The 22,523-nt window shown below is 46.1% G+C and overlaps 1 protein-coding gene across 3 annotated transcripts in view; it reads right to left on the bottom strand.

The window, feature by feature from the left end:
• Window positions 1-22,523, bottom strand: part of RTTN (rotatin) — a 328,322-nt gene that overhangs the window by 75,344 nt on the left and 230,455 nt on the right. For all 3 annotated transcript variants that reach the window (XR_012234901.1, XM_073590015.1, XM_073590014.1), the window contains 4 exons: window positions 15,554-15,704; window positions 12,051-12,188; window positions 9,896-10,089; window positions 9,329-9,434 (listed from right to left, as the gene is read on the bottom strand). Coding sequence is in view for 2 of the 3 variants with exons in the window: in XM_073590015.1 (XP_073446116.1) it covers window positions 9,329-9,434; window positions 9,896-10,089; window positions 12,051-12,188; window positions 15,554-15,704 (589 nt within the window). In the remaining variant the exon portion in view is untranslated. The remainder of the gene's footprint in view (window positions 1-9,328; window positions 9,435-9,895; window positions 10,090-12,050; window positions 12,189-15,553; window positions 15,705-22,523) is intronic.

Below are 22,523 nucleotides of genomic sequence, written 5' to 3'. Positions count from 1 at the left end.
CCCACGGTACGTCCACCAGGCCCAGACCTGGAAGATCTTCCTTGGCATGACTCGTGTCCAGATCCTAGCATATCTCCAAGGCTAGGCGGTCGTCTCCTGTTTTTCAGGGACGTTTGGCTCGCTTCGGTGAAGGGTGCATGGGTCAGGGAGGTAGTATCCTCAGGATACAAAATAAAATTTGCTTCACATCCCCGAGATCGGTTCTTTGAATCCCATCCTCCAAAAGATCCTGCTCTAGTTCCCGGTTTCTTTGCTTCCATCGCCTCCCTTCTCAGTTCGGGGGTTATCGTCCCCGTCCCAGAACAAGATCGCTTCACTGGTTTCAATTCAAACCTGTTTGTAGTGCCAAAGAAGGGCGGCGCAGTTTGGCCCATTCTGGATCTGAAGTTACTGAACAGAAAAGTCCGCCTGCGATATTTCAGGATGGAGTCCCTCCGCTCAGTAATTGCTTCCATGGAGGCACAGGAATTCCTGTGCTCCACAGACATCCAAGATAGCTACCTCCACGTTCCGATTTTTCCAGCTCATCAGAGTTTCCTACGTTTCGCGGTATAGCAGAACCATTTCCAGTTTGTCACCATGCCATTCAGACTCGCGACCGCTCCCAGGGTCTTCACACAAAGATCATGGCAGCTTTGATAGCCATCTTGAGGATCAGGGAACTAGTACTTATTCCGTACCTCGACGACATCCTCATCAAGGCTCCGTATCACTCTCAGGCCCAGGAAAGTCTGTCCATCATCCTCGACTCACTGGTCCGGTTCGGGTGGCTAGTCAACAGGAAAAAAGTCGTGCCTTGTTTCAGCTCAGCGCCTTGTCTTCCTAGGCAGGCTGTTCGACACCCGACAAGAGAGAGTTTTTCTCCCCAAAGAGAAGAGAGCAATGCTCCAGCAGGGCCTTCGGCTTCCTTCCTTCCGTTCAGCAATGAAGGTCCTGGGCAGAATGGTGGTAGCCTCGGAAGCAATCCCCTTTGTGCAATTCCATTCGAGACCACTTCAACAGGCCATTCTTTCACAGTGGGACAGGTCTGTCCTGTCGTAGGATCATCCACTTTGTCTCTCTTCTCGAGTCAAGCGGTCTCTTGACTGGTGGCTGTCATCGTCTCTCATCCTCCAGGGCCGGTCCTATCTTCCCGTCCATTGGCTGGTGGTGACGACGGATGCCAGCCTTCTCTGCTGGGGGGGTGGTTTTTTGCTATCTGACGGTTCAAGGGCATTAGTCGGCGCAGGAGTCCTCTCTGCCAATCAACATCTTCGAGATAAGGGCCATCCTTCTGTCCCTCTGTCATTGGGAAAGGCTTCTCAAGGGTCTGACAGTCAGAATTCAGATGGACAATGCCACAGCAGTGGCATACGTCAATCACCAGGGAGGGACCCGGAGTCCCCTGGCGATGGCCAAGGTATCCAGGATCCTCCTTTGGGTGGAGGCGACGGTTCCGGCAATATCCGCAGTGCATATTCCCGGCGTGGACAACTGGACTGCGGATTTCCATTAGCCACGAGGGTATCGCGGCAGGAAAGTGGTCCCTACATCAGGAGGTCTTCCGTCTGATTTGCCTTCGATGGAAAACTCCGTATGTGGATCTCATGGCGTCCCGGCTGAACAGGAAGGTTCCACGGTTCGTCTCCAGGTTACGTGACCCTCTTGCGGTGGGCGCCGATGCTCTGGTCATTCCCTGATCGCAATTCGCGCTTCCCTACCTGTTTCCTCCCCTTTTTCCCAGGCTGTTGAAGAAGATCAAAGCGGAGGGGGTGCCGGTCATTCTGATCGCACCGGATTGGCCCAGAAGGTCTTGGTTCGCAGAGATCGTCAATCTTCTGGCGGACGTCCCTTGGAGGCTCCCAGACAGGCCAGATCTTCAGTCACAAGGACCAATCTGCCACCAGAGTTCTTGGTCGCTCAATCTGATGGCGTGGCTGTTAAAACCACAGTTCTGAGAGCGTCCGTTTTTTCCGATCGGGTGATACGCACCATGATCCAGACTAGGAAACCATAGTCTTCCAGGGTCTATTATCGGACCTGGAAAGCCTATTTCCACTGATGTGAGTCCAATGACATTCCACCAATGACTGTCGCTTCCTTCCATTTTAGCTTTTCTCCAAGCGGGACTTGATGCTGGCCTTGCCCTTAGTTCTCTAAAGGGTCAGGTATCAGCCCTCTCCATCCTCTTTCAGAAGTCTTTAGCCTCCCGGTCTCAAGTCAGAACTTTCCTTCAAGGAGTGTCGCAAGCAGCTCCCCCATACCGTAATTACGTGGACCCCTAGGACCTTAATCTTGTTCTGGAGGTTCTTGAGGGGTTCTCCCTTTGAACCTCTCAGAGAGGTCTCCCGGTCCATTCTGTCCTGGAAGGTGGCGTTTCTTGTGGCTATCACCTCCATTAGACGCCTTTCAGAGTTGGCGGCTCTTTCCTGTCGCCCCCCCTTCCTGGTTCTTCAACAGGATAAGGTGGTATTGCGGCCTCCACCTTCTTTCCTTCCCAAGGTGGTATCCACTTTAAACTTGAATGAGAATATTGTCCTCCCTTCCTTCTGTCCTGCTCCGACTCAGAGAAAGTATTAAGTTACGTACCGGTAACGGTATTTTTCGGAAGCCCATGACAGCACCACGAGAGAGGGGATCCGCCCTTTAGGAACAGGAAACCTACAGATACAAAAAGGGCGGCACCTCTCCCACGCATCAGTTGGTTTACAGAGCTTGAGAGGCTACCATGGTTAGTACACAACATATAATATATACAACCTATCTACCCTATATAGCAGAAACATTTTCTTTTTTTTTTTTTTTTTTTCTTTTACACCATCTCCCACATACCGTAAATTGTGGACAATCTTCTAAAGGAGTGCACCCCTATATGTGAACAAGGGAGGGAACTAAGGGTGCTGTCATGGGCTTCCGAAAAATACCGTTACCGGTACGTAACTTAATACTTTATTCGGACTCCCATGACAGCACCACGAGAGAATTACAGAGATGTAAACTAACTTAGGGCGGGACTACAGCCTGCAGCACCCTTAGCCCGAAGGTGAGATCTGAAGAGGCACCCATATCTAATCGATAGTGGTTAAAAAAGGTGGAAGGAGATGACCAGGTGGCCGCCTTACATATCTGATCAATTGACACTCCAGATCTTTCTGCCCAAGACGATGCCATGGCACGAGTGGAATGCGCCCTCAGGTTCTGCGGAGCCGGACCTCCACCTGCTGTGTAGGCAAGAGAGATAGCCTCCCTAATCCACCTCGCTAATGTGCGTTTTGATACTCTACAACCTTTCCTGGGACCTTGGAAGGATAGGAATAATGCATTCTCCTTCTTCCAAGGATCCGTGGCTGCTAAATATTTAAGTAAGCATCTCCTAATATCTAATGCCTGAAGTTTTTGCTCCTTAGGGTTGGTCGGATTAGGGAGGAAGGAAGGCAGAACTATCTCTTGTGTCCTGTGAAATTGTGATGCTACCTTGGGAAGGTATGCTGGATCTGGCCTTAGGATTACTCTATCCTGTAAGAACTCTGTGTAAGGGGGCAATCTGGAAAGTGCCTGTATGTCGCTCACTCTACGTGCGGATGTTATCGCCACCAGAAAAGCTGCCTTAAGAGATATAATCTTTAATGAGGCCGAATCCAGAGGTTCAAATGGTCTTTCTGTCAAGGCCGTAAGGACTAAATTTAAGTCCCAAGGTACACATCTGTCTTTGTGTATGGGTCTCGATCTAGCCGCTGCTTTGATGAACCTTGCTACCCAATAGTTATTGGCAATATCACATGCAAACAAGGCCCCTAAGGCTGAAACTTGTACTTTTAATGTACTTGTGAAGAGACCCAATTCGAGACCCTTCTGGAGAAATTCCAGAATATGTTTCGTGGGAATTCCGTCTCTGGCGTCAAACTGAAAGGTGGACAGGAATCGCTTCCAGGTCCTAGCATAAATGTTAGTGGTAGTCAATTTCCTGCTTTTTAGGAGGGTATCAATTAACTTGTTGGAGAACCCTCTATCCTCTAACAGTGACCTTTCAAAGACCACGCCGTCAAATGGAGTCTCGCTACTTGTGGGTGGCTGACTGGCCCCTGGTAGAGGAGATCTGGAAGGTTCGGCAGCACCCAGGGATCGCATACAGACATGGTCCTCAACCACGCGAACCAGGTCCTCCTGGGCCAAAAGGGGGCAATTAATATAACTCTTGCCCGATCTTCCCTGATCTTCCTTACTACCAGAGGTAGAAGATTTAATGGCGGGAAGGCGTATGCCAGAGAAAAGTTCCATCTTATCAGGAGGGCGTCCACTGCCAGTGGATTTTCCCTGGGATTCAGAGAGCAGAACGATTTTTCTTTTCTGTTTTCTCTGGTGGCAAAGAGGTCTACCTCTGGCCGACCCCATCTGCGGACAATCTGGTGGTAAATATCCCTGTTCAAAGCCCATTCTCCTTGCTTTAGAGTCTTGCGGCTTAGAAAGTCTGCCTTTACGTTGTCCTTTCCTCTGATGTGGAGCGCCGTCAAAGATAGAAAACTTCCCTCTGCTATTTGAAGGAGACGTTCTGTTGTCCGCATCAGGGCGTCGGAGCGGGTTCCACCTTGGTGGTTGATATATGCTACCGCTACCTGGTTGTCCGAGAGTATCCTCACGTGATGGCCCTGTAGGTACATAATGAGTTTTTTGACTGCCTGCTCTATCGCCAGTAGCTCTCTTTGGTTGGATGAGATCTCCGTATCCGAATCCCACTGTCCCTGTACCACTATGTCCCCCATATGGGCCCCCCAACCGAAGGGACTAGCGTCTGTGGTTATAACACGGGTTATCTGCGTTATCCAGGGCACCCCTGAGGCTAGGTTCTTATCATCGAGCCACCATCTAAGCGATGTGACAGTCGAGGGGCTTAGCAACAGTTGACCTTGTAAGGAGTGTCTTAAGGCCCTGCTATTAAATAGGACATCCTTCTGAAGGGCTCTAGTATGGAATTGTGCTCACCTAACTGCTGGGATGCATGAGGTTAGAGATCCCAACAGGGACATTGCCTGTCTGAGGGTCATAGAAGGATTATCAACCGCCCGAAGAACCTGCTGCTGTATCTTTTGCATTTTATCCAATGGCAACAGACACTGCTGAGTTTCTGAATTTAATAGTAAGCCTAGAAACTTTTGTATTTTTGAGGGCTGGAGTCGGGATTTCTCGTAGTTTAATATCCATCCGAGGTTTCCTAACCTGGACTTAGCTCTTTCTATCTGGGATGTACAATGGCCCACTGATTTTCCCACAATTAAAAAATCATCCAAATATGGAACAATCAGGATGTCCACTTCCCGTAAATGCGCCATCACTTCGGCCACTATTTTTGTAAATACCCGGGGCGCTGCTGAGAGACCAAAGGGAAGGGCTCTATATTGATAATGACGGACTGTGCCGTCTATTGAAAGCGCCACCCTCAGGAACTGCTGGAAGTCTGCATGGATAGGTACATGATAGTACGCATCTTTCAAATCTATGACTGCCATAAAACACCCTTTAAACAATATTTTTATTGTCGTATTGATGGACTCCATCTTAAAAGTACGGTTTACCAAAAACTTATTAAGGAAACGCAAGTTAATGATCGTTCTAAATGTCTTATCAGGTTTTTGGATCAGGAATAAGGGAGAGTAGAACCCTCTTCCTCTCTCAGCTTCTGGAACCTCTATCAGGACGTTTTTCTGGCATAGGCTCAAGACCTCCGCTTCTAAAGCTGTTTGTTCGAGGGGTGAAGATCTTAACGGAGTAGATTTAAAGGTATCCCGCGGGACCTGTGTAAACTCCAATCTAAGCCCGGTGGATATTACATTGCGCACCCAGTCACTATTTGTAATCTGTGACCATGCCGGAAGAAAGGGTGATAGTCTACCTCCCACGGGAATTGCTAGTCATTGATCTTGTCTCTTTTGATCTCTAGACGAGCGTCCAAACATGTAGCCCGTACCTCTTCTCCTATCTTCCCATCTGGGACGGTCTCTAGTAGGCGAAGAATTGCGCCTTCTCCCCAGACGGAATCTCCTTCTACCAAATGGGCGTCGGTAGGATGTAGGCCAGAGATTTGGAAATTTTTTCTTGTCGTCCCCAGCCTTCTCAAGCAGTTCGTCCAGGACTGCGCCGAACAAATATTCCCCCTCACATGGAATAGTACAAAGCTTCGCCCTGGTTTGAATGTCTCCCTGCCAGCACTTTAGCCACAGGGCTCTACGAGGCGCATTAGAGAGACCTGCTGCTCTGGCTGCCATTCTTACTGCATCCGCCGAGGCATCTGCAAGGAAGGCTGCTCCCTCTTGGATTGTTGGTAGGGCCCCAAGAATTGTTTGTCTTGACGTACCCTGTTTTAATTGTGACTCCAACTGGTCCAACCAGACCATCATGGACCTGGCTGTGCATGTTGACGCCACTGCTGGTCTTAAGGAACCGGCTGCCATCTCCCAAGTATTCTTAAGGAAGGTGTCTGCCTTCCTGTCTAGGGGATCTTTAAGGGATCCCATGTCCTCAAAGGGCAGCGAGGATCTTTTCGATGCCTTTGCAATGGCCGCATCTAATTTGGGGGCCTTGTCCCAAGTATTTACTGCCGGATCATCGAAGGGATATCTGCGTTTGAGGGCTGGTGGTAGCGACCCTCTTTTATCCGGTTTTTTCCACTCTCTGTGGATTAGATCTTGGATCTTCTGATTTAACGGGAAGACTCTATGCTTCCTCTGCTCCAGCCCCCTGAACATGACATCCTGCATGGATAATTGGGGCTTAGGCTCCTCTACTTCCATTGTCCCTCTGACTGCTTTGACCAGCTTGTCTACCCGGTCAAGAGGCAGACAAAACCGCCCAGAGTCCTCTTCTCCTGAGGAGGACGAGGGAGATGAAGCCTGGGAGTCTCTACTTCTCCTCCATTCTGCCGAGGAATCGGACTCCACCGGGACCCCGCCCTTTATAGTTTCCCGCTGGGACAGTGACTTTAGGGTTTCATTCATTTCCGCCCTAACAATGTCTCTCAAACTCGCTGCTACTGCGGGCGACTCTTCCGCCACTGTCTGCTGAATATAGGGGGGGCACAATCTTTTAGGGCATGAGTCCGGTAATGGGCATGCACAGAGTGCGCATCCCCTGTGTTTAGCCTTACTTGAAGCCTTCTTCCCCTAGAATAAAGCACAGACGGGGGGGCCTCGTCACTGAGTGAACTTTCACGAAGATCACTTACCAGTGCCACAATCAAGTACCGGAGGATGAGGGGGGTTCTTCTCAGACGATGCTCCTGTCTGCTTAGAGGAGCTTTTATGGCTGGACTGATCACTTCGTCCCGCACGTTCGCTGCCACGTGACTCTTTCTTTTTCTGCTTGACCTGCCGAAGGTCATCCAGGGGCGGCAGGGATGTTTGTCGCTGCTGCCGTCGTTGCTGCTGTTGCCGCCGCTGCTGCTGCTGCTCGCTCTCCATTACTGCTCGCAATAATGTGGCCAAGGCAAGGCACCCTGCCAGGGTCCTGCCTTTATACCCCTCCTCCGGACAGCAGTATGCGTGCCGCGCCCCTCCCCCCCCTAACCGGGCCCCCTTCCCCAGCTGGCGCCGCACCCGGTCGGAGAGCCGACGCTCATCGGCGTTTGCGATGGGCGCCGCCATCTTGTTTTTCTCGCGCATGCGCAGTGGCGCCGCCGACCCGGAAGCACCTCCTCCGGCCGCCCCCTGACGTCACCGCGACCCCGCCTGACCGGAAGTCACGCGGGACGCCCGGGAGCTTCGGAATACCGCGCTCCCCGGTCGCAGCCTCCCCCGCAGCGCGCCGGCCACCGCACTAGCGCCGCCGGATCCGGGGGCCCCCGGGGGGGAATATACTCACCGGCGGCGGCCTTTATTCTGGAGTCGGACATCCTCCGGACGCCGCTCCCTGCTGACTACGCCACCGCCGTGCTACCCATCCTGGGCCACCGTGGCGTCTTCCAGGGATCCGCACCAGGCCGAGGTAGGAGACCCCCCCGCTACCTGTATCGGCCGGCCGGCCTGGGATCCTGGTCTTCTGTAGGATCCCGTCCCTTCAGGAACAGGAAACCAACTGATGCGTGGGAGAGGTGCCGCCCTTTTTGTATCTGTAGGTTTCCTGTTCCTAAAGGGCGGATCCCCTCTCTCGTGGTGCTGTCATGGGAGTCCGAATAAAGAGAGTTCATTGAACAGGCTAGACCTGGTCAGGGCGGTGAGGATCTATCTGGCTATAACCACCTCCTTTAGGAAGACTGATCTCCTATTCGTCATTCCAGATGGTGCATGACGAGGCCTGCCGGCCTCCAAGGCTACGATTGCTCACTTTATCAGAGCTGCAATTTTGGAGGCTTACCGGGTTAAGAACAGAGTGCCTCCCCCTGGAATTAAGGCTCACTCTAGGCGGGCAGTGGGCGCCTCCTGGGCGGTACACCTACAACTTTGCAAAGCGGCAACCTGGTCTTCCATCCACACGTTTGCCCAATTTTACAAGGTCCATACCTACGCTTCGGCGGACGCCAGCCTAGGCAGAAGGATCTTGCAGGCGGCAGTGGTGAGTTCTCCGACCTGAATTGAGTTTTCTGCTGTTTCCCTCCCCAGGGACTGCTTTGGGACGTCCCATGGTTACTGTGTCCCCCAATGAAGCGATAGAGAAAACAGGATTTTAGGTTGATTACCGTAAAATCCGGTTCTCAGAGCCTTCATTAGGGGACACAGCACCCTCCCATGTTTTACAACTCTTGTTCTTTCTTCTGTGTGCTTTTGTTACAGTTTGAGTTGTCTGTTTGTTCTTTCTACTTTGTTGCTTCTCCTACTGCTTTCTCACTAACTGATTAACTTAGTGCCGTTCGGTGGGGTGTATACAGCAGAGGAGGAGCTAACCTTTTTATGAGCATAGTGTCAGCCTCCTAGTGGCAGCAGCATAGACCATGGTTCCTGTGTCCTCCAATGAAGGAGAAACAGATTTTACGGTAAGCAACCAATAATCCTGTTATTTTTTTTTAACCACACAAAACATACATTACAAGGAAATACTGGACATATTCTGCAGCTGAAAACTGCTCTGCTACAATAAGAAGCCTTGTTCTTTTTTCCGAACAGCGTGATGTCCTACACCCTGTGACTTCATTTTGCATAAGTACTTTCTACATATGGTACCACATATGGCTTTGCATAAGTAGTTTCTACATATGGACGTTCTAACAACTAATTCTAGGAATTGCTTATATTGATTGTAGTAAAACACATGTCTTTTCTAGGTGCCTTAGTGGAGCGCCCCAACTGGAGCCAGAAGTAAACCACATGAGTTTAGCCACTTGTCTAATAGAATCCACTGTGCAAAAGAACTTCTAAAAGCTCACCTTGTACACTGTACGCCTGGGCGCCTTGGCTGACGGCCAAGAGCAGAATTAAGCAATTAGCACAGAACTGTCTGACAGGGTCCTCTGATGATTTCTCTTCATACATCTACATCAAATATCAAGGTGTTGCATTAAGAAAATATACAAAAAGCTACATAGTTACAGAACCATACATGCAAACGTTTATAACCTGACTAAACGAGAACTCCATAACTTCATCTTGGATTGCAGTGACAACCTCCCAAATTTCACAAACAGTTACAACTGGAAAGACTTAGTGACCAGAGCCAGAAAATATGACTATCCGCCATGTCTGGGACCTTAGATCCCAGAAGAAATTTGTTGCCAACATATGGCAAATAATTCTCCCACAGGACAAAATAACATGATTTCCCCTTGTAAGACCATCTGCTTGGCTGTCTCTTATGCAAGGCAGTGCAAAATCCAATATACGCTAGGATACCAGTGTCATATGCCATAGTGAGATGTGAGATTTCATTTATTGCCTTATGTACGTACGATATCCATACACTGTACATGTACGATATGCATACACTAAACACTCACCTGTAAAATGATTTTGCACAGGCTGCTTCCCATCCTAAGATTTCCATCTAATAATGAAGTAAGTGTTGTGTTAGATTCGAGTGACTCCGGTTGTCGCTTTCCTTCTTCTGCTAGAAGAACGGATAGAAATTGCAAGCTGGCCACGCACAGATGCAGATGTTTTTCAGACAACGCTAAGCATTCAGAAATGGTGTCTAGAGGAAAAAATAGTGGATTGTTTTAATATACAAAAATGCACAAAATCCAAAGAAGGGGACGGTAGGCATGACACAGGAGGCTTGTAGTATACTGCATACTGTACTGAATACTGATAATAGAGGTATATGCAATTGGCTCCTGCCCTTTCCATACTGGTGGCCAAATGCAGGCAAGTTTTTACAACAAAGGGTTTCTGAAATAAAAAAAAATCATCATACATGATCCACAGGTGGGAAACCCACCGATCACTAGAAGGGGAGTAATGAACTCTATCTTTATTTTCAATACAAGACCACAGTGATAAGGGACTGTACTAATCAGTGGTTGAGAACCGACCATGCCTATAAAACTGAAAAGCAGCAGAGAACTTTGCTCTGCTATCTCTAGCTGCAGCCTGCACGCTGGACTGGCGCTCCATTCTAGTTCCTAATCACTGAAGTTGTGCAGCGGAGGAACGGAGGCTTGAGTTCCTTGTTCTAGTTATCAGCAATCATACACTTATCACTAAAGGGGCCTTTACACATAGCGATATCGCTAAAGCGTCACCGATTTTGTGACGCAGCAGCGATATCGCTAGCAATATCGCTATGTGTGATACTTACCTCCGACCGGCTCCCCCGCTGTCTGTCGCTGATCGTGCGAGATCGTGCAGCTCCATTTCTCGTCGGGCGATTCCTGCTGGCGCCGACGAGAGACGCGTGGACGCTGGCGGGAGGACGTCAGGATCGCCGCGTCTGACAGGTAAGTAAAGACCGCTGCTGCGTCGCTACATCGCTGTGAGATCTGCCTGTGTGGCAGCTCACTAGCCACCATTTCGCGATGCACCAGCGATCCTGACCAGGTCGTATCATTGTCGGGATCGCTGGTGCATCGCTAAATGTAAAGGGGCCTTAAGCCTGTCGATGATCAAGTTAAAACGAAGTGTACCTCAACATTTTAACAAGTACAGCCAATCTTCAGATCACAAACTAAATACATTCAGTAGCTTTGATAGTAACCTAGATATGTATTCAAGATGGAAGATGGACATTGGAAAAAACAAAACAAAAATAAAAACCTAAATGCTTATCTCACCGTTGACCACTCTGACCATCCTGCTGCTCAACAGCCGCCATATGGTTCCTTACTTTGCATCATCAGGCGCACCACATCTCTGGCCTCTTCACTATAGGCCAGGACTTACAGCTGTGTCCACTCATTGGAGGTTACAGCTTAATGTTACAACACCAACGTCCCAACCTTATAACGTAAAGTTCCTTTTCCTGTGTATGCGGCTGTAAGTCTTGGCGATACGGGGCACAATATTGAAAAAAAAATGGTCTGAATGCCAGGCAATGGAGCAACCGGAGAGGAGAGTATTTTTTAACCAATACTCGCATGGTCATCCGATCCCCATTCTTTTCCTACTAGCCAGAGCTTACTGTGCGTCATAAGGTTATGATGATAATGTGACCTTATGATGTGCAGAAAGCTCCGGCCTGGATGCGGACAGGGGTCCTTTTCTATAATAAAAAGGCCAGAGATGCAGCATGCGACAGCAGAAAGAAAAAGGACTGGACGGCAGTCAGAGGGGAATATTAGTTGTTTTTTTGTGTGTTGAACACCCGACTTTCATAAATATTGATGGTACATAGGTTGGAAACACCCTGCACATCAGCAAATACAGTTTCCTATAGTTATAATGGCAATGTATCAGTAATAAATGGATCCATATGGGAACGCAGGTAATTTGGGGCTTTGCATATAAAAAAGATAAACGTAACCTAAATAAAAGTACAAGACATAAAATTAACCAGCACAGAATATGGGATCTGAAAATAACATGTTTAGTAGGAGGATGGATACACAGTAGTCACATGGAATTAATAACTAATGGCAATGGAAATTAATGAAAACAAAAGCATATTCTACAATATTGAAAAAAAAGTGCATTAAAAAAAAGAAAAAAGTATCTTACCAAAGAATGCAATCCCACATTTTGACAATGCAGCTGTTATGGGAGAGATAACACCTGGTCCATTTTTTCTTAGCAAGGTGGTTATAAATAAAAATATGTCTGTCCATGACTGATAAATTGCAGCTTTTAGCTCGATATCTGAAATAATAATGCACATATGAATATATCATAAAAGATTATTAATGTCTGCACTGACCACATTAGAAAACATTTGGTAAAATGTTAAAAGCAAAGAGCCGCATAAAAGACCGGACATAAAAGGCTTTTACCACTTGTTTGATGTGCTGACTGCAAAAGATGACATTTAGAAATTGAAATGTTTTCCATCATACAGCCCAAACTGCCCCGGACCGAGACGCTATACCTACAGCACAAACATGAGAGGCTGAAGACGCTGCAACGAACAAAGACCACCATCAACTGATGTTTACTAGTGAGCGATATAAGGAAGGGTCCGGTGGTGCAGCGTGGGTTGCCTCCACCTAGTGACAGCAAGTATTGCGTCCTCTAGCCTAGTAAACCAGTGCCCCTAAAGTGCCCACCTAAAACAATTAATGTTCCCCTAGTGTCCCCTAAAAAAGAAATGATGGCTTGAGCTCCTCTCCAAAAGCAATAATGCCACCTTTGTGCCACCCCACACAAAACATACATTTTAAACTCCCCTTTCTAAGTCTTTTACTTCCCGGCACACAGAATGGGCCACATGGTACTACAATGCATTGATATCTATCTACCGCCTATATTGGGACTTTGATATAGCGTAGGCCATAGGCCTAGAACGACCTGGTCTGTAGTTGTAGGAAGGAGAGTGGTGGGGCAGGGAGCCTTTGGCTGCCTGCTCCGACATGAGAACAGAGTCATGGTAATTTTGACACTGGTACAGCTCACAGTGAAGCATAGATGAACCACTAGTGATGATACTTTTTAGGGGCACAACTTTTCGATAGAAAAAAATACTACTTACTCAAATTTTGCACCCTGGTAAACGCCTTTGTGTCCTCCCTGATACATTATTGGCTGCAAAGCTTTTTTTTCTGACTAATAATGGTCATCTCCAGATGGATCATGAAAAATAAATGTGGGGGAGTCAGAGGTACGGGAAGTGGACAGGAGATTCCTAGTGACATACCGCACTATTCAAGGATAAAGCTAACACGTAGCTTTTGTCTTAAAATATCCATTAATTCAATGATTCCATTCGCTGTACATTGCTGAGTTACTATTAATATTTTGTTTGACCGTATTTAGTAGATAGAGGAAAACAAACTTGGCAATTGGAATAAAACTGTAAGCAAGTACAATTGGAGGACGGCTTAATGGTGCATTAATGAAGGGTTTGCATTACAATTACATTTAAAGCGGTGAAGACATTGTATTAAAGGCAGAGCAATAGGGAGAAAACAGGAAAATGCAGCACTAAGGGATGGGCAAGTTTAAAAGCATTCAGTTAATATAAATCTAATAGAAACGCATGGGTCTTCAATATTTTCTATCTCATAGCAGTTATATACAGTATGATGTGCAGTCATTCATACGGACTGTACTTTCTTCATCTCCGGCATTGTAATCAACTGCCTAAACCAGAACATGGACTTTATTATTAAAAATGCATACAAATCATCCAAAATGTTATCAAGCAGCCAATCAAACCACTTATTTAATTATAACATTTAAATACTGTGTGTCCGTAAAGTCATGGTGCACTTCTGACCAGTCACAGGAAAGCAGCAAAAGACGATAGAAATGTGAAATCTGCACCATATAAAAGGAAAACCCTCCCAGTTTTTAGTTTTTCAGAACCCGTGCCAAAGTGCTACGTGAATATCGGCGTGTTTACAACGAAGCGCCACCACATAGGAATAACATTATTCGGTGGGATAAGCAGTTGAAGGAAACCGTCAGTTTGGTGGAGAAACTCCGTTCTGGTAGGCTGTCACCTGAAAACTGGGAGGGTTTTCCTTTTATTTGGAGCAGATTTCACATTTCTATCATCTTTTGTTGCTTTCCAGTGACTGGTCAAAAGTGCACCATAACTTTACGGACACACTGTACTTTTTCCCCCTGTTAGACATGGCTGGTAAATTATCTCCAGGTTCATTCAGGCGGCATAACAAAGCTGACTGGGTCTCCTAGAACCAAGCAGCTTCTGCTCTCACTAGACCCAGGGACTACATGAACGTGGTGTATGAAGGAGGACGTGCCGTTAGTGCTGACTTTTACTGTATACACAGCTCTAGCTCAGCGCTCTGTATAAAGCGATCAGGAAGGCAGAGAAGGTCATAAACGATCTCCATTCACTCTCTCTTTGCAGACCTCGGCTACGTCTGCCAACCGCCTTCCCCTTTACCACAGCTGAATGACCGCCGTGTTTGTCCACTAAAGGAGTAGAGAGGTTCCTACAAATCACTAGAACGGTGTCCCTTGTCCTTCATTCAAATGAAGCCAAGCTAAAGTGTCATTCAATTTCTATGGGACAGATGAAGGTGGTCAAATGATGTATATATTGGCCATGGGGTTAAAAGGGAATCTGTCACCCCATTTTTACCCCATAAGCTGGGGCCACCGCCATCAGGGGCTTATCTACAGCATCCTGTAATGCTGTAGATATGCCCCCGATGAAACCTGAAAAATAAGAAAAACGTTAGATTATACTCACCGGAGGGCGAGGGAGGTGGGTGTCGCAGTCCGGTGCCTCCCATCTTCATACGATAACGTCCTACTCCTTGCTTCTCTCCCTCAGCTCCTGCGCACGCATACTTTATCTGCCCTGTTGAGGGCAGAGTAAAGTACTGCAGTGCGCAGGCCCCGGGAAAGGTCAGAGAGGTCCGGTGCCTGCGCACTGCAGTACTCTGCTCTGCCCTCAACAGGGCCGATAAAGTACGCGTGCGCAGGAGCAGAGGGAGAAGCAAGGAGGAAGACGTCATTGTATGAAGCTGGGGGGCGCTGGACGGGATGGCGACACCCATAGGACCGGACCAAACGCTGGGGTGAGTATAATTAACTTTTTTCTTATCTTTTAGGTTTCATCGGGGACTTAACTACAGCATTACAGAATGCTGTAGATAAGCCCTTGATGGAAGTGGCTGCAGCTGATAGGGTGACAGAACCCCTTTAAATAGTGCTGGATGAAGACGCACCATTGGCGATGGGTGGGGACAACGCCTGCAAATACAATTGCGAACTAACATGTAAATGACTCAAGTACCCAATGTATGCTTTCATTTAAGCTTTGACTAAGTTAATAGGAAATGTGCTATTACAGAGTTAATAAACCAAGCACAAACAGTAAGCGCCCTAAGGATCATACAGTTTGGTCTTATACAGTACCATCTTTCTAAGCTTCCCTTGTGTTCATCAGCATCGGCATCTCCATGGACGTCGTGTGTGCATTGATCACCGTTTACAAGGCTGGATGAACAGCTATGTACATTACGCCAATTAATGTCAATTAACAAGTCTCTTAAAAGATGGGAACACTACAAATTGTATTACATGACACATACCGAAAGCCTTCTTGTGCTGTACACACAGCAGTGAGAATAAAACAGTCAATAACGAGCACATCTTGTCTTCTGTCAGCAAAGCCGCATTGACCAGCAGACATGACTGCAGAAATCTGGACAATGCGGAGAGGTAGTGAAGCAGAATAAGCACCTAGACAACAAATGAATGACAGGTTAAAGAGCAGGTATCATGAAAACTAATACACAAATTAAAAACAAAATAAAAATAAACTATGAGCTTTTTACTGGACTCAGAAGCTTCAGGGACACAAACAGATTGCAGCGCTGGGTACATATAGGGTGATAAAAGACAAGGTCAGATATGCTGTACTTTCATGGGTGCAAATGCATTTGGTATCGCTGAGAAAATCTGCGTTGAATCTTTAGTGGCAGGGCCTTGACTAATGCTTTTTTTATGTCACTGTGTCAATGTTATCAGCAGCACTAAACACACATCAGTGAGGCACAGAATAATGTGGCAGATTGATGCAGTAGCCAGGATATGATCTGACCTTGGTGCACATGTAGCCTCATTTACAAAAAAAAAAAAATCAAAAATGATTTTTGTTAAAAGGTTGGTCCAGAACTTTAAAATCGATGTCCTAGCCTAATGTCTGATCGACGGGATTGCAACACCCTGCACCTGCCATCAGCTGTGGTGGAGGAAGAGGACGAAGAAGAAGAAAAAGAAGAAATACCTTCAATTTGGAATTTAGCATAGCTCTTTTGATTCACTATGTCGCTTACCCCATGTGCAGGGTACTGCAGTAGCTTAGATTTCCATGGTTACGACCACTAACAACTAACTGTCACTATATGAGTGGTCGTAACCATGGATACCTAAACTACTGCAATGCCCTGAACATGGGGTAAGCGACATAGAAATGTAGTAAGGTTCTGCTGATAAGCGAAGGTCTTTCTATTTTGAAGGTATTTTCTATTATTATTATTATTAATACTACACCTACCACATATTGGGATAGGATCTTCGACATGGGAATAACCATAAAAGGTCCATACATGGTTTGTTGTTGACTAAAATCTGCATTCCAGGAACAACATTTTTTTCCATCGATATAACAGTATGAGTGCATGTTTTTTTCAGGAAGAGATGCATTTCTTATTTTAAGATACAACCCACCTTACTTTTGTTAGCTTTTTATGGGAATACATAGCAAAGAAAATCCCAGCAATTCCGTATTAACTTTATTCAGTGGGTCAGTATGATCATGGCAAAACCAAATGTATGTAGATTTATGTTTTATTTCTTTTGTACATTACTCATTTTTCTATCTTCATATTTTTTTTAAACAAATAGAATACATTTTTTCAAGAAAAACTGTAGTTTTCACGGATTCCATTTTTTTTTTTTTTTAAACGTAAATATGACTTTTTGTGGTTCAATTTTTTTGGTAGGACAGATGAACAAAAAAAGTAATTCTGGAGTTGTTTTTGTATTTTTTTTTGTCTAACATGAGTGATAAAAAAGATATCGGTCCCGACAAAGCAATTTCACCAGATTTCTGGTATAAATTGCTTTGAAAAGTCGCAAACATTTGACAAGTTGTCAAACTTGCAATTAATTGCTCCAAAATTTTGCGACTTTTGGAGTTTTCATGCAAGTTTTCTTTTCCGGATGAAAGAAGCTGGGTTGTGATGTTTCAGCTCGTCTAATTGATGATGACATCACTTGTCAGACGCTGCTGATTCTTGAAGAGGCGTGCACTTGTATGCTCTAAAACACTGAAATAGTTGGGAATGGCTTTGGCTACTCTGGTTGGAGTCAGGTACTCTCATCATAGCATCTAGCATCAAGTATTAATAATAATAATAATACATTTTATTTTTATAGCGCCGACATATTCTGCAGCACTTTACATTTCAGAGGGGATTTGTACAGACAATAGACATTACAGCATAACAATAATCACATACAGTAGATTATAACAAATACCAAGAGGAAAGAGGGCCCTGCTCGCAAGCTTACAGTCTATGAGGAAAGAGGGAGACACGAAAGGTGGGTGGTAACAGTTACCCTGATTGTATGGACCAGTCATAATGTTAAGTGTGTAACAGTACAGACACAGAGGGCTAATGGAGGCATAAAGCATGTGGGAACATGATGCGGGGAACCTGGTTATGGTAAAACTTTTGACTCTGCCACACAGGGATAGATTAGGTTAATGTGTTGGGGTGGTAGGCCAGTCTGAATAAATGCGTTTTCAGGACACGCTTAAAATTGTGGGGATTGGGGACTAATCGTATTGACCTGGGAAGTGCATTCCAAAGAATTGGTGCGGCACGTGTAAAGTCTTGGAGACGGGAGTGGGAGGTTCTGACTATTGAGGATGCTAATCTCAGGTCATCAGCAGAACGGAGGGCGCGGGTAGGGTGGTATACTGAAACAAGGGAGGAGATGTAGGGTGGTGCTGAGCCATGGAGGGCTTTGTGAGTGAGGGTAATAAGTTTATACTGAATTCTGGAGTGGATGGGTAGCCAGTGTATTAAGAAGGTCAGTGGTGGTAGAGGACCAAATTTGGATTAATCAGTTAGTGTGGAGCCAACATGAGGTTCCAAGAGACGGGTGTAGGGGAAAAATGTCGTCTGTGGGTAGTTTGGTTTAGATAGCTATAGACAAGCGCGATAGTGGGTTTAGACAACATCTCTGATCAAATGGGGTGAGAGACTATGGTGTAGTGGCATTTCTTAGAAGTGATATAATGAAGTGTTTGAGTTGAAGGTATCAGATTACTTCTTTGGAGGGTGATTATATTTTTATTTGAGGATGGGGAAATGGAGGATTCAATCTCCTGTACATTAGATGAGGCCTAGTCATGCCCACTATGGTTCATTTGTGGAATGCTAATAGGGATTCCATGCCTGAGTAACCGCAAAGAGATGCTAGTGGTGAAAAGGAAGAAATGAGGGAAGAGGAATATTTCACGAAGGAGTTGCAAATTTTAAGAGAATTAGACATTATAAGATTTAAAAAGTGTTTACGTTGGGTAGGGGGAGCCATATTAGGGTATTTAGAGCTAATGGGGACATTCTGGGGCTTCCAGGGTAAGCCAGAGGTTTGATATATGCGTGATATAGAGTTAGTTGGGCCAGTTTAGCTGCCTGGTAGTATTTAGTTAGGTTGGGAAGCTCTTGGCCGCCTTTACGGTAGTGACGCTATGGTTTGGCCCTGTTTACACGTGAAATGCCTCCTTTCCAGACCACAGAGTAAAGTGTTGCATTATTTTAAGGTAGTGAGATGGTACAGGGATTGGAAGGACACAGAAAAGGTATAATAGTAAGTAATGTCATTTAAGGGCATATATACGACCTAGCCAAGAAAATTGAAGTTTGCTCCACATTTTTAATAGAGAGTGAAGTTTGCGCAGTGTTTGAGTGTATGTTGTGGAAAAGAGAAATTTGAGGTCAACTTGATACCTCTGTAATAATAAGGCCAGAGGCCCATTGAAAGGGAAGGATGTGTTTCAATTGCATTACAGGAAAATGTGGAAAGGGAAATATTCAGGGCATAGGATTTGACTGCTTGACCTCAAGGCTGGAGATGAACTCAAACTTAGATTAAATGTGCAGCAGGGCGTGGAGAAAGGTTTGGGGGGAGGTAAGTAAGAGTAGGAAATCATCTCCAAATGTAAAAAGCTAATGTCAGACTGATGAGATCTTGATGTCACACACAACTGAGTTGAGATTAAGACTGTTAGTCTGGGATGCAGGGATGTAATAGCAAGTAACAAAAATAATGGAGATGGGGACAGCCTTGACAAGGCTGAAGAGAAGTTAATGTAAAGCACTTGGGCTGTTGGGTGACTGCATTTAGCTTGCGTTGCCTGCATTGGTGGAGCAGAAGTGAGACCTGTTGCATATCATCAGAGGCCTGTCTATGCCATACAAACCTGACCTGGTCTCTATGTATCAAATAACTCAAACCCGTGTTGAGGCATTGAGCTAAGATTTTTGCTAGAAGTTTAAGGTCAATGTTAATTAAGGACCTGGCTCTATTGTTTGACCACAACGTTTAGTCTAAATATGGCTTCGCTATCATCCCAGATGTGCGTCCATTTCTTAAGGTCGCGTCACACCTAGCGACGCTATAACGATCCCGACAGCGATACAACACGACAGGGATCGTTGCCGCATCGCTATGTGGTCGCTATTGAGATGTCAGACAGTCCAATCTACCCAATGACGGAGCAACGATCTAGCGTGTCATAGCGACCTGTGTAACGATGTCGGTGGTCGTTGGGACCCTGTCACATTGCATGTTCCATTGACGATTCACACCTCGATGAGGGATGTACTGTGTGACGCTGTATTTATACAGGCGTGGATTGCGCTCCCTTTCTCACAACCTCTCAGCTCTGAATGGTGGACGCTACCACCAAAACCTAATAATAAAATAAACCAAAAAAAAAACAACAAATATGTGGAATCGCTGTTGAGACCCCCCAAAAAAATCCTACCATTAACTGGATAGAGAAGCAACGAAGATGGAAAAGCAGATGATCCAAAATGGAGTCGCAGCCGTTGGACAAAAACAGGATCTCAACTTGGACACACCCGGGTCAGGAACAAAGAACTGAAGCACTACTTTGCTAGCTTCTTTTAAAAGGAAGCCCGCCAATCAGGACGCTGTAGTGACCACCAATTGGAGCCGAGGTAGGCGTGGAAACGGGAATGCTAATCCCCACCTTGTCTTGCTTCTGAGTCGCTAACAAGGTCGTTAGGCTAGGTGTCAAACGTGACGATACAAGCGACTCAGCGGGACATGAGCGACCAAAGAAATGTCCAGACATTTCGGGCACGATCAGCGATACCCGGCAGGGGGGCTGGTCGCTGGTCACTGTCACACACAGCGATCTCGCTGGTAAGATCGCTATAACGTCACAGTTCTAGTGACTCCGCAGCGATCTCGATAGCGATCTCGCTTAGTGTGATAGGGCCTTTAGGAGTTAAAATAGCCAATTAAGTTGGTGGGGGCTTAGAGTAGTGGCATATTTTTGCAGTGTAGGGCTGAGAACCTATCGGGGAATGTTTTTTTTTTTTTAATTTGAGCATAGCTTCTTCTATTTCTGAAAAAGAAATAGGTTGGTTTAGAGCAGTGTTCTCACAGCCCTCAACAGATCATAATTTCAGGATTTCCTTAGGTGTTGCACAGGTAATGGTTTTATCTTCAAGGCATCAGAAATCACCACAGGTTTTCTCACCTGAACAATACTAAAAAAAATCCTGAAAACATGATCTGATCTGTTGAGGGCCATGAGGACTAGAGTTTGGGAAACATAGATCTAGCGGTGGTCGCCTGTGGGTGAGATCTCAGTAGTGTGAGGGGAAGTTTTTCAACTGGTAATCAAAGAATAACATGTTAAGGTACTGTCACACTTAGCAATGCACCAGCGATCCCGACAACGATATGACCCGGTCAGGATCGCTGGTGCATCACTAAGTGGTCGCTAGTGAGCTGCCAAACAGGCAGATCTCACCAGCGACATAGCAGCAGTTGGGGGTCGTTACTTACCTGTCAGACGAGGCGATGAAGACGTCCTCCCGCCCGCGTCCACGAGTCGCCACAGCAGGAAGCCCAGCACGAAGCAGACGAGAAGAAACGGTCCAGAACGTTGTCGCGCCATCAGCGATAACCAGCGGGGGAGCCGGTCGGAGGTAAGTATCACACATAGCGATATCGCTAGCAATATCGCTGCTGCGTCACAAAACCAGTGACGTTATAGCGATATTGCTAGCGATATCGCTTAGTGTGGCGGGGCCTTTACTCTCCAGACCAACTATAATGGGCAACAGTGTTGTTTTGCAGGCGGCTTCATGGATTCAAATGCCTCTCAGGACTGCTCTGTGAGCCACCCAAGGGGAAATCAGCGAAGCCGTGGCAGGCTGGTTTCCATAAAAAAAATATACCTAAGTGATTCCCCAGTTTCTGAAAGACGTCTGGGTCAATTTTTAACTTTTTAATATTTTACCACTTTTAGATAAGAAAATCACTTTCTAAAAATAAAAGCTTTTTTTTGTATCATATACAGGAAGCCAGAACACAATTTTCTATGTACATAGCTGTGTAGGTCTTGCTTCTTGAGTAACTGAACTGTTTTTATTGGTACATGTTTGGCATACATAAGAATTTTGTATTACCGTATATTTCATTTTATGTGACGAGGGATGAACAAAAATGACAGTTCTGGCATTCTTAGCATTTTTTTTTTTTTTTTTTTTCTTTTTAACATGCAGGATAAATAATATAATATATTGTGTAATTTTACTGGTCATTACAGGCACGATCATACATGTGAAATTTTGTATGATTTTTTTTTATTAGAAATAATTGGATTTTATTAAAGGGAACCTGTCACCTCGTTTTTCCGCAATAAGCTGTGTCCACTGCCTTTCGAGGCTTATCTACAGCATTTTACATACACATGTAGCATACACTGCATTCTAGAATGCTGTAGATAAGCCCCCGCTCTAACCTGAAAGATATAAAACTTGTTTTTCTTTATATTCACCTGGGGCAGTCCAGTCCGATGGGCGTCGTAGGTCCGGGTCTGGCGCCTCCCATCTTCATGTGATGTCATCTTCCTTGCTTCCTGTCATGGCTCCTGCGCAGGCATACTGATCTGCCCTGTTGAGGGCAGAGCAAAGTACTGCAGTGCGCAGGCGCCGAGAAAGGTCAGAGAGACCCAGCGCCTGTGCACTGCAGTACTTGGTTCTGCCCTCAACAGGGCAGATCAGTACTCCTGCGCAGGAGTTACAACAGGAAGCAAGGAAGATGACGACATTGCATGAAGATGGTAGGCGCCAGACCTGGACCTGCGACGCCCACCGGACCGGACCGCCCCTGGATGAGTATAATAAAACTTGTTTTTCTTATCTTGCAGGTCGAACCGGGGGCTTATCTACAACATTATAGAATGCTGTAGATAAGCCCCGAAAGGCAGTGGCCGCATCT

This window comes from Dendrobates tinctorius, unplaced genomic scaffold (genome assembly GCF_039654945.1).
Source record: "Dendrobates tinctorius isolate UK_male_01 unplaced genomic scaffold, ASM3965494v1 ptg000115l, whole genome shotgun sequence".
NCBI lineage: Eukaryota > Metazoa > Chordata > Amphibia > Anura > Dendrobatidae > Dendrobates > Dendrobates tinctorius.
The sequence above is the reverse complement of the archived record's forward strand: the minus strand, read 5'-3'. Positions and strand labels throughout refer to the sequence as shown.